The sequence below is a fragment of the Glycine soja genome, chromosome 13, assembly GCF_004193775.1.
Source record: "Glycine soja cultivar W05 chromosome 13, ASM419377v2, whole genome shotgun sequence".
In the NCBI taxonomy this organism is placed as follows: Eukaryota; Viridiplantae; Streptophyta; class Magnoliopsida; order Fabales; family Fabaceae; genus Glycine; species Glycine soja.
The window spans coordinates 29,480,203-29,493,438 of record NC_041014.1 but is presented as its reverse complement, the minus strand read 5'-3'; the positions used below and the strand labels follow the sequence as shown (position 1 = coordinate 29,493,438).

At 31.4% G+C, this 13,236-nt stretch overlaps 1 protein-coding gene across 1 annotated transcript; it reads left to right on the top strand.

Moving 5' to 3' along the window:
• The first annotated feature begins 8,603 nt into the window (after nt 1–8,603).
• On the top strand, nt 8,604–9,552 carry LOC114381204 (LOB domain-containing protein 21-like). The gene has a single exon (XM_028340401.1). The coding sequence runs from the start codon at nt 8,659–8,661 to the stop codon at nt 9,223–9,225; it is 567 nt and encodes a 188-aa protein (XP_028196202.1). The 5' UTR covers nt 8,604–8,658; the 3' UTR covers nt 9,226–9,552.
• Nucleotides 9,553–13,236: the final 3,684 nt, after the last annotated feature.

Sequence of the window (13,236 nt, the reverse complement as noted above, 5' to 3'; positions counted from 1 at the left end):
AGTACTACACTTGCTTATAGTAGTTATCACCGAGTATATGGATAATCGGAAAAAAAAAATTATTTTAATTTAAATAGTGATATCGCATTTGAGCCTTAAAAATTGTGTTAATTGTTTGTTATCATTCATTCATCTATATATAGTGATAATATATGACTCTAAGTAGTATTAGCCCTTGTAAAAGATACTCATGGTCTCCATACAAAAATACCTGGGTATATCTACCTTCTTTCCCGGACCCCACTTGGTGGAACCTCAGTGCAATTGCCATCGAATAAACTGTTGTTAACAGAAACGTTTATATTTTGTTCTCCAAAATAACTGTTTTCAAAATTTCAAAATAGGAATTCATGTTTAACCACAACAGTAGTTACAGAAGCCCCTCATAATTTATATACACTGTAGTCTTTACGTGTCACTAACCTATATTCAGGTATCTATCTGTTTCAAGAGAAATGGAAATTTCTGATTTTGGATAAATGACAACGACAAGTTGAAATTCATGGATTTCCTTTCCTGGCTTAAAAGTAAAATTTATCATTACTTACTTCAGTGATTACCTGCTATCCTATTTATTTTTACTTGGTGGTGTTGGTAAGGGTAGATTTATAGTTTCTTCGTTTGTTTTGCTAAGGTCATGATGATTCTCTAAGTTAACTTTTCCAATGATGACTAAACACTAATGCATTGGGTTAATTCGATCATTTTCAACCTCCACAGTACCGTCCTTTTTCTATTATAATTTCTCGTCCTTTTAGCTTCTTATAATTAATGAGGTTTGCTCATAATATTTCCAATAATACTTACTGATCACTTAGCAGTCTATACCCTCTCATGAGTATCTTTGTAATCTATCTGTTCTGAACAACAGTACAACTACAAGTTATTTGAAGTAATAGGGTTATTTTTATTTTTTAAGTTCCTCGATCAAACATTCACCAAAGACAAATCTACAATATAATTTATGGAGTTGTTCTTAAATGTAATATATATATATATTTTGTATTTATACGCAGCAGAGATAATGGCTCTCTGTTGGATATCTTACGAAATGCTGATGATCTCTTAGAGTGTGATATAAGATTTCATGTGGCATATTATACGTATATACTAATGTGTTTTGTGCATAAATTGCATCGATTCATTTTCATATATGGTTTGGCTTGGGTACAATTTCATATTGTAGTGCTAGTACGAAACTTTTTTATTGCAGGTTCATTTGGTAAAGCATGTAAGTTTGTCAACGGAAGATAACTATCTTTTCTATCGACTTTCAATTATTTTATGTTATCTGCATCATGCTCTTGGTCTTTGAGAAGTCACTAAACAAAAAGTAACACTTTCTAATATGTTATTTTTCAATAGTCATTCATCAATAATTTTATCATTTTTGCATCATATTAATTGTTAGTATAAATTTTAAATATGGAAGTTTAATAAATTCTATCAGTATATATATATATGTGTGTGTTCCACAATTGAAATATATCAGTAAATGGTTGCGTTCTAAACATGTTGCTTTCAAGTGTTACCTTTTTAAATTAAATGCACGATCCCAATGAGCCTTACTTGGGGTCCTACAACAATAACATGAGACCAAAGTGTTGATCCACGCTAAAACATAGTAAGAGGGGTTGGTTCTCCTAACAATGGTCATATCGGACTTGAACTAACGATGGGACTGACTTGGGCTGATCATAGCAAGGTAATATAATGTTATTTCTCGTTCAAAACAATGTGCGAGCCATGGCTATAGACGATGTATTTCTTCATCAAGGGAATTTCGGTTGATTAAACAAGATACATAACTTAAGATATCATAAACTTTTAACACCTTTCAATTTGTATAGATAAAAAAAGACAAGACACTTCTTCAAGTCTAATCCCAATAAAGAATGAGAGTTTAATAACTGTTGAAATGTGCAATAAAATGGCATAGCTTGTGGTAATGAAAGCTTATTAACAGCTAATAATTAAGAAGTGATTATTAGACTAGTTTCATTAAATAAGAGTTCGAATTTGAATATTATAAATAAAAAAATATAATTAAAATAAAATCTTTTACTATGACTAGTCAGATTTCTTAATAAAAAATTAATCATTATTAAATTTGAATATTTCGTATCAATCTTATAAGTATCATAAAAAAAATTAACGGCTAACAAATTCAAATTAAAAAGGGAGTATAAAAAAATAAAATAAGAAGAGGATATGTGCTACATAAAGTAAAAGGACTGATGTGAAAAAAATGTGCTTTCTAAAAAATTGAGGTGAAAATATATACCACAATTTGTATCTTAGGTTTAATTTAAATCTAGACAATGTGCAATCCATGGCGGTAGGCAAAGGTGTTTCTTCGAGCCGCATCCCACCATTGTTTAGTGTAATATTGCTGGATGATTGCAAAGATTAACCATTATTTGTGAGCTAATGAGAGTTTGGAGTTTAGTAAAAAGATGAAATGGGAGAAGCATTTATTTACTAACCGATGCAATCAAGAGGGAATAGTAATCAGAATTTAGTAACCAATGAAATGTGCAATAGAGAGGATAAAAGGAAACTAGGCATGATCGGGCATGTATTAGGATGATCTCCGTGTAATTACCAACATTGTCAAACTGAGGAATTCAGGCAATGAATATGGATCTATTCAACTAATTGCATATATACTTCTTGTATAATTGTAAACATATGCTTTCCTTTAAGATTATTACAAGCTCAGATCAAAACCAATTATATGCTTTCTGCTGAGACTACCCTTTGGCAAAGTTCATGGGCTTGAATTTCGTTACTGTAAATGATGGTCATTCACTTGGTATTCTTAATAAACGGGAATTGTTCCTTGTTGATTCTTTTGTGCCTCAAAATGTGCGTGCAAAAAAGTTCATAATATTTACCAAAGACTAATGAAATGAACACTATTTAAAGGGAAAAAAAGTAGCTAATCAAGATAATATTTGAATTTAATAGCTCTTTGTTTATCACACTTTTTCCAGGATTTACTTTAATTTTCTCGTCAAATTCCGTATTTCTCGTTTAGATTTCAGCAATTTTTTTTCTTTCTGTTTTTACCCTTTCCCTTTTTAAGTTTTCTAGTGAAACTGACGTTTTAAAACTTGGAGTCCATTTTGATTTGCGAACTGCAGTGGCTGCTGATACAAAACAATCTGTAAAAGCAATATAGAGATATTATATTGAGGTAGCTGGAAATGGAGTTTTAAATAAAAGCTGCAATTAACCGAAGTTCATATGCAGCTTTCCTTTGGATGTCAGAATAGTCTGTTGCCAATTTTCCAACTATAAATTCTGCTGTCATTTTCACAGCATCTGCAGATTCTTTGTTTGCAGGAATACGATCAACATCATTGTCATTCAAAGTTCTTACTGCTGTTTCCCTCTTGAAAAGAATAAATTAATAGAATGTTATTGCCTAAGCAAATGGAGGAAAGTTCAGCTCAAGAGACTAATCAATTAGGCCAAAAAAATTAAATGTCACATTATAAATTTTATTCTATTTAAGAAAATATTTGATACACACCTGATATTATTTAACACCTAAAAAAAATATAAGTTGGATAAAATTTATAATATGATAAAAAAACATTAATAAAATATTTAAAATATAAGATGATTTATATATGTATCATTATTCTTCTATTTAATATGAGACTCCTCACATCATCACTTTCTTTAAGAAGTATTGACATCTACGATGGTTTTTACTTTATCAACACTAACATATGGTAACCCTTTTTTCATACATTGTCGAATTCATTCGGCTATCAATGTTTGATACATTGCACCTTAACCAATGATATTTGGGACCAAAAACATTATGAAATTCCTTGCAGGTACAACGTATTTTTCCCTGGTCATTCCCTATATTGGGCCAATTATTGGCATTTGTTGGCCCAATATCTTTGGGTGCTGCTGGGTTAGACACAAGCCCCGTATCATAGGACCTTGTTTTCATAGCACCATTGCTAAACAAGACTGCTCAAGGCATAGTTGAGTATTAGAGTGGTGTAATAAACAACATAAACTATCTTTCAAATTAAACGCACGAGCACTTGACCGTTTCTATTTGTGCACTTGAAACCAAGGAAGTATATTCAGAAGGGAAGATTTGTTGGCCACTTTCGTAACCTGCAAGATTTATTGTTATATCCCCCAGCCAATTTTTTACACAAAAATGTTATAGCAATTAGCAAGCCCTGTCAAACCTTATTTTCAGGTACTTCTTTAAGTAGACATAGTTATTTCTACATTTTGAATATTATTTTCAGCGCAACTTGATAGCATTTGACAATTTATATACTTGAGAAATTGAGTTGGCATGCATGCAAGTTTTAAGTGAAACATTTTAATTCCAATTCACGAAGCTCCCTTCATATTTGCATCCTCTATTAGATTAGATACCAAAAGCCACATAACGGTCTTTAACGATAATACAAGGTTTGACATTGCCACAACAAAACTCTTAGAATTTAATTAATATTCGGGGCAAATGGAAATGCATCTTCCTGTTAAGCTAATAACAATAATGGAAGTTTCGTACGATCCAGTTGCTATTAAACCAAATTAAAGACTTGTGGACATCCTTACTTAAGATGGGTAGGATTATTATGCATCATGATTTTATTTTATTTTATTGAATTATGTAATGCAGCTGTATATATCGACCTCAAAACCAAACTGATTAAACTAGAATAATTTATGGCAATTAATCTACGTATTAGGTGGTCTTTTGTCATATGAATGACAAGTAAATAATAACCAAAGAGAAGGGAAAACTTCTTTAGTTCCCAGTTCCTGGAACTCTTTGGGTCAATCTCTTAAAGCCCATTTGGTAATCAGAAGCCCAATTTCGTAAATGAAAATGTCTATCATCCTCACTAACCACTTTGGCAGTTGGGCTAGGCAACTAGCCATGAAAAATAATGACATAAAAGGTGTGTTTGGTTTTTCAAAATTCCAAAAATCATTAGTTGGACAAAACAACTAAGCTTTTAGTCAGACCATTGTATAAAGCTTTCCGAAGGGAGATCCAAAGTTTATTAATGCATTTAATTTCTGAAGGGTAACGAGCTAACGACATTCTTTTTTACATCCTCCGGTCCCAAAATTACTAATTTTCTATATAAAATATAGGTATTTTCTATAAAAGATAATCTTATTTAAGATAAAATCATGATAAGAAATAAATTTTTTAACTGTATTACATACTTACAAATCGAAATTGAGATTATCGGTTAAAATAGAATAATCACGTACCAAGTAATTCATGCGCTAATAGTCCACAATTATTAATTAAATATAAATTTTTGAAAAATATTCCTACCATAATTTATAATAACATAATTTCTAGTCATATCAAGTTAACGAATGTTTTTTTATCATTGAGGGTGCAAATCATCTTATGTAAGGTTTTTTTTTTTATCAAAGCTAAAATAAAGTTACGAGAGCTTAATCAATAGGGTCGAGTTTAGATCTTAAACGCGTAGTTAGGCTATTTATTCGGATAATACTTTGTTGTTATAGACAAAATGTTTTGTTTTATAACTATATTCACTTGTTTTGAATAATAATATTTTAAAGATAATAATAGAATTTAATTTGAATTTGAAGATAACATTATACTTATAAGAATAGATAATAAAAAAATAAATTTAAATAATAACTAGTGAAAAGGTATTATATTATTTTATATTCCTAATATTATAAGAGAAAAATGTTAAGAAAATAACTCTTCTATATAAAAAAAAAGTAATTTTGTTAATATATATTTTACTCAAAAGTTAATTGTTACACTTTATTATTTAATCAAGAGTATTGATATCATTTTAATTATATTTATTTTTTCTCCTTTTACTTTTTACATAACTAAACAAATATATATATATATATATATATATATATATATATATATATATATATATATATATATTTCATCATTTTATTTCTTATAAAAAAAATCATCCTATTTTTTTTTCTTCTCTTTTCTTTGTCTTTCTTTTCAATTTTTTTATTTATCTAAACCAAACAAACTAAAAGAATCCCTATTCCCTTCCCCCTTCCTTTCGGCCTTTCACCCACTGTGTTTTAGTGGGAAAGAAAATAAAAGAAAAGGAACGAGGTAGGTGAATTAAACAAGTGGATTCTTTTTCGATACCCTTTTCAATCTTCCACCATGCCTATTTACTCATTTCTTCCCCCTTTTTATAATCACTATTCTCAATCCAAATACTACAATTTTAAAAGTTAGCTTCATTCTCTTCTTTTCTCCCGCTACGAGAATAAATAAATAAAGAAAATTGACATAAATTGATGTATTTTTTTTTGTTTAATGTAAAGAATGAAATGAAAAAAATGCTGTAGAATTTTAAAAATAAATTCATAATTTGCTTTTCTCTCATTTTAACATTAATTCAATTTTCAAAATTCTCTCAGTCTCTTGCTTTGTTTTTTTTATGTAACCAACAAAGGGTTACATTGTGTGTCTGAGTGATCTGATAATTAAAAATCCAGGGATTTTTTTTATCCTTTTAGTTTTCACCCGAAAAATCTCATTTGCACTGTAAAAAGTAACAATAACTTATTCTAAATTCTTAATTGTTGTACTGTCATTTTTGCACATTATTCATATAAAATTCTTCAATCACACATGTCTACGTTTCCAACCAACGGTAAGTCATTTTATGTTTATTCTTAAAATAGTATCCGTTCTTCACATTTCAAGCAAATATTTTGGTGAGAGGTAACCGGCGAAAGATAAAATGTCAATTTTTAGTATATCATCATTTGGCATATTAAAAGAATATTTTTTATTTTCACTTTTAAACATAAACCTTCGAGTCTATAAATTATTTAATCTTGATTTAAAGTCAGGTTTGTCAGGTTTGCCAAAAACGGAAATTGTGATTGTGAGCACCTGCCTTTGCTATCATATGTTAAAAACAATTGTTCCAAAGCCTAAAATGGTAGATGGGAAGTTATAAAATGAATCTTTTTATATTTAATGTCCACGATCCAAGTGTATTAATATTTAATAATGATAATGCCACTTTTTACACACACTTCATACAAACAAAATCCTCACCATTTTTTTTCTTTTACACAATATCTCACTTTTTTTAGGAGGGGGATAAGGTTATATCACTTTATTTGTGTAAGTAACTTTTTTGCATTAATAATTGATTATTATTATTAAATAAGACAACCCAAATATAACTTTTTTTCATTTTGAGGGAACATGAAAGTTGGAGTACGGAAATGGATTATAACGGGTCATTTGAAGCGTTTAGCTTTAACAACAAAAATAGAAAGGTTTAACAAACGGAAGTGCTCCTGTGATAATGATCGAGTTGAATTGACACTTTACAAAAGAAGAAGAAAATAAAAGTTCATTAGAGTTAAGGAAACAAAAATAATAATCAACATCACAAAAAACAGATAACTGCCAGACCCACAAGCCATAACCTATTTTTCTTCTTTGATAAATGAAAAGAGGTGACTCATCTTATCTTAGTACTTTACACTCCTCATACATGTTTTTTGATGTGGTTAAATTTGGCAAGCCACTGATTTTGTTTTCATATGGTTCACCTTAAATTTCCCATTCATGTGTTAGAAATGAACTAGAAAATGGAAAGAAAAAACTAAACATGTTATCATAGAGAGCACAAAACAATACACACAACAACTACTTGATTTAATGATTTTTGGCTCCACTCATGCTATCCTGCCAAACTTATAATGACTACATTTCAAAAGTACTAATTTTGATCCCATCAGTTTCCTTCTTGTGGCCATACCTCTTTAGTTTTCCTCTCTCTGCCAAAAGGATAATTTTAATATATATATATATATATATATATATTATCGAAATAGAATATTTTCTTTCCCTCAATCAATCAAAATACCCCGTCTTTATTCATGAACTATCATGTCTGACTTGAAAACTACCAACACATCGCTCCCATTGTCCGAATGAATCAATTATTTGGACCTACTTTTGCACTCCCAGTTTGAATGAATGATACTATATATATAAGAAAAATTCAATATCAATACTTCCCAGAAAAACCAAAAATTGCAAATGAATTTTTTGTAAAAAAAGCAAATAGAAAATGAAGTTAGAAGACAGCACTGGCCCATGCAGGTCCCAAACCTGCTGCTACCCTCTTGTTACTGGCACGATGATCAATCCAGCTGAGCTAATTGGTGATGACACGTAATTGCTCACAAAATAGACCATTGGGAAAGAGATATTAATGCTGTTTACTTATATTGTTGAAATAAAAGAATGAGGGAAAGTCTCCCATTAGTTAGAAATAAAAAAGTTAAACATCATATAATATATAGTTAGAGAAAAATTTATAAATTTGAACTTTAAACTTTTAGGTTAAAGAACAATATTAAGTTCAGTTGTTTGATTGTTTATGATATATAATGGTGTAAATTTTTCTAGTCTTAACTCCCTCAATTGCATAACATATATATATAATTTTATTTTTAAACAAAATAGCACTTTTCAAAATAAAATTTTAATTGTTAAGATTCTAATAGAAGAAATAGAAATATAGGCACATAAAGGACCACATATTTATGAGAGCAAAGGATAGAGGATAGACTATAGAGAGCAACATAGGAAAGTGAATGTTAGTGAGAGGCATGAAGGGTTATGAGCCCCGTTCAAGCTCTTCATGTGCAGCTTGCAAGTTATTGAAGAGAAGATGCATACCAAATTGTATTTTTGCACCTTACTTTAGGTCTGATGAGTGCAAGAAGTTTGCAAAGGTGCACAAGGTGTTTGGAGCAAGCAATGTGAGCAAGATTCTGATTGAAGTGCCGGAAGAGCAGAGAGAGGACACAGTGAATTCTCTTGCTTATGAGGCTGAGGCAAGGCTGAGAGACCCGGTTTATGGATGCATTGGTGCCATAGCTCTGTTGCAAAGGAAGATGGTGGAGCTTCAACATGATCTGGTCATCGCAAAGGATCGTCTCGCGCGTTGTCACGCTGCTGCTACTGCTGCTGCCACCACCACCACTACTAGTATCCCTTCTCCTGATATCTTGCATGCCAATGTTAGCCTTCCCCCATTCCCTGACTTTTACACTTCTTCAAGTGACTTCAATGATATCTTCTGCCACAGTTCTTCGTCTCAATTATTGAGCCGACATGAAACGGTGGATGATTTCAATCAAATCCCATATATATTTTAAATGTTATGAATTATGAATGATGTATGCATGTTTATGGTCCCCTTTTGAATGTAATTGTTATCAATCAAAGAGCAGCTACGATCTGTCGTATGTGCTAATGAATAATAAGAACTCCAGGAGAATCAATAGGTCTGAATTGAAAACTCTCTCTCAACATGAATGTGTATTATTGATTTTGTGTTGTTGTTGTTGTTGAATTTCACGGTTCCTACTCTGCTATAGCAGCTAGGAAGTAGGAACTGGTGGAAAATGATGGGTATCTTGGCCTTTTTTTAGTTTCACTTTTGTAATAGCAAAATTTAGAAATAGGATTATTTCGTTGTTGCTGCTTTCTCTTGCCTGCCTGCCCTATAACTTTGCAAAGTGACCATAAATTTTAGCTCCGAATTTCATGTTCTGATGATCAATGATCAATCTCTTTTCTATGAAATTCCGGTTATCTCAGACAACTTTTGTTTGGTTTGGTTATAGTAAAGACACGATTATCCAGGCTTTGAGAGGCATAAAAATAAAATAAAAATAAAAAGTCTGTTTAAAGTGTGAATTTGTCAAGGGAGTTTAATTAAATTGATTGAGTAGAGTGCGTGAATTATTATAAATCTCTGACATTGTCTTCAATTCCTACATATAAAAAAAAGTGTGAATTCAAATCAACATGTTCTAGTCTTGAACGGATTGGTGATAGAGACCAGAGCAACCAGAACATTGATTGCCATTACCTACAGGAACAAGAGAGACACAAACCATTCAGCAGCACAAATTAAGAAAGCAACACTAGCAGAGATGATTCTTGCTTATCTTTGAACGATTGCTTGCCCAATACAGTGGGTCCAATCGTACTGTTTTAATGCAACATGGAGCGCCCATTATGATTTTCCCCTCAGGTAACCAACCCCACAAGTGGCCCTTTGAGCTTTATCATAATGGGAATCCAAAGAGTAACGCCAAGACCGAAAGTTTTTTAGTTTCTTTGGGGGATGTACATTTCTGATAGTAACAGGATATGACCCTAAAGAAAATGCCTACCATTCAAACTACATGAATTATCTGTTACACTTACACCTCCCCCATGAGTTGCGCCATATACTTCCAAACGCACGGCAAGCTAAGTTTGCACTGGCCTCATTAATTGCATATCACATCACTTATATATGTTTGGTTAACAATTTCTGAATACATATCTCATAATGCCCCAACTCATGAACACATATCATGCTACTTACATCAACTCTCGTGACTTGCAAAGGGCATAACATGTGCCCTTGTTGTTTTCATGTGAATTCTCAAAAACTTGTTTCTTGTGAATATACAATCAAGGAATCTAAGCCACACGTCCTTTAACTTTAGTTTTTTTTATTATTATTAAGTGAAATTTATGTTAGTGTCACTAAACGATGTGACTGTATATTTCCATTTAGTAGGTCTCACAATTTCACCAAATGATGAAGAGTGCCAACATTTCTGCAAGAACAAAAGAAAGATACGGATATATTGTACATGCACAATAGTTTCAAGATCCTGGGAATTTGAAACAAATCTATCTGTATGATCAAACTGTTTGGGAAGATATTCAATTTAGAGTCAGATCCAAGTGTGTCCTTCACAATTAGTAAAGATGCCTAAACCACATCGTGCTTCTGCCACTGGTAAAGTTCATCCATCATCAGGTCTCAGATTATGACTTTTTTTCCCTATTTCAAGAAAAGCTCATGAGAAAGAAATTGAACAGTAAATAAATTTTTAGCAATTTATTACAACAAGAGGAATGATGTTAGATCTGAATGATTATGCAGACCAATTGAAACTGGAACATATATTACACAAACTCGTGGTTGAACTCAAAGCTTGCCATATAAACAGTTGGTTCGTACATGATTATTATAAATGTTGAGGGACAAGGTACACGAGTCAATGCCAATGTGATGCATCATTAACTTGAGCTCTGATATGACATAATATGATAACAAGGTCCAGTCCAACAAAGTGGAGAACACAGTAAAAAAAAAAAAATTATAAAAGAGAACGTTCAACAAAAAAGATCAAACTCTCAAACAGTGATTTTCCCTTCGTTTGAAGGAACACCAAATCCCAAAAAGAAAAAGAATAAAGGAAGAAAATCATGCAGGGCCCTGACATCATGGATACCACCATTATATACTGGCTTGCTCAGCAAAAAGCATAACTAATGTACTGCGCCGTTATATTGTACATGAGTCTTTAGTAAAAATAGTGTTGACATGACATTGCACAGTAAATATAATGCTGCATCAATATGCAGTAGCATTCCAAAGGTAACAACCTAAGATTTGCACATTGCCACCAAATAATTAAATACACAATATGAGGCTCTGCCATATGCATATTCTATCTCAGGTATCCTGTCATTATTAAACAAAACAGGTAAACACAAAAAAATAGGAGCATGCATGATCAGTTGATCTCCTACCTTCATCCTTTCTCTTTGGCACGAAAAACTATAACATGTTTTGATAAGATCAAGTGCATGTTTGGTTGAAATTGTTTTTTGAGAAATAATTGCTTATTTCGCAAGGAAAAGAAATAATTAATGGTATGTTTGAAAGAGAAGAAAGAAAATAAAATATAAATATAAATAACTATTTTTAAAAAATTTAAAGAAAAAGTAAAAAGTAAAAAGAGAAAAAAGTCGACTTTAATTCAAAATAAAAATCCAAAATTTTTCTTTCATTTTCTATATTCTTCTATTCAATTTAGTAATATATTTGGCTTCTCTCACTTTCTTTCCATCCAACCAAACATAATAATCAAAATCACTCTCAGTAAGCTTTTAATTATAAGTTGTTTTTAAAAAAAAAATAAGGGGAAATGGTGAAAAGAATTAAAAAAAAAAATTAAAAAGCTAGCCTAAACACGCACTACAACTAGATTCACCTTACCAAGACAACTTCCTCTAGATTCACCTTACCAAGACAACTTCCTCTGAAATCAATTTTCATGAAGAAATCAATTGAGTAGCTGAGAAAATTCATAGAATTGGTTGGCATGAGTATAAAGCCAAACAAGTACTACATAGAACCCAACAATTCAGTACCAAGATTAACGTGGCAAATTCCATCACTTGTAAAATTCATAAACAAAATAAAAAGTGTGCAATTCAAATACTCAATGCAATTAATTGGCCATAAAAAAATAGCAAAATCTCTTCTCAAGAGCTTGAAGGCAACTCTACAAATTGCAAGTGCACAGCATTTGAGTATACTTAGAAGAATAAAAGCCCTTCCACAAACTAGAGCGTATGAAGTGAAATATCGTCAAACTTTTCATATCTGCCAATGTTCTCAATTATTTTAAATTTCATTTAAGAAGAAGAAGAAATACTTCACATGGAAGTGTTTCAGCAGGAACGACTCTACAGTCGATGTCGTTTATGATGTCGCGCGTAAAAGAAGCACGCGCCAAGAAAGTGGACAGATTAAGAAGAGCCCGAATGATATGTAAACTGGGCCTGGGCACTGTGTAGAAACTCAAATGGGCTAACGTTTCAATAGACACTAAAGACTAACAATGTCTTTTTCAATGTAAAAAATTATGTTATTTGCAAAAAATCCATCGTTCATTTCATTTTAGACTATTGTCTTGACGATTTTCATTGTCGTAATATTATTCTTTTTAGTTTATATAAATACTGAAAATATCAAAACAAGATGAATCAATCTATCAATCAAGGGAATTTTTTAACTTTCTTATATTTCACTAGTTTGTGGCACAACTGTGTGTTATATCTTGGAAAATTTGATGGTAAGGTATATTAAATGGGTAATGTCCTAATTTTAGTATCAAATGAAATCATTTTTGCTCATTGAATAATGAGATAGAATGATGCATCATGCATGGTCATGTTGTGGGACTCATCAATGTGGGAAAACTACAAATATACTATCGAAATGAAACTTCAATTCCGATATAAATAAATAACTCCAAGTCAACAACACTTACAAATTACACCACCGCCACGTCAGCATTAGTGCCTTC

Bases quoted from the DNA above. Each gene is read 5' to 3' on its own strand.
- LOC114381204 (XM_028340401.1), top strand. From the start codon at position 8,659: ATGTTAGTGAGAGGCATGAAGGGTTATGAGCCCCGTTCAAGCTCTTCA.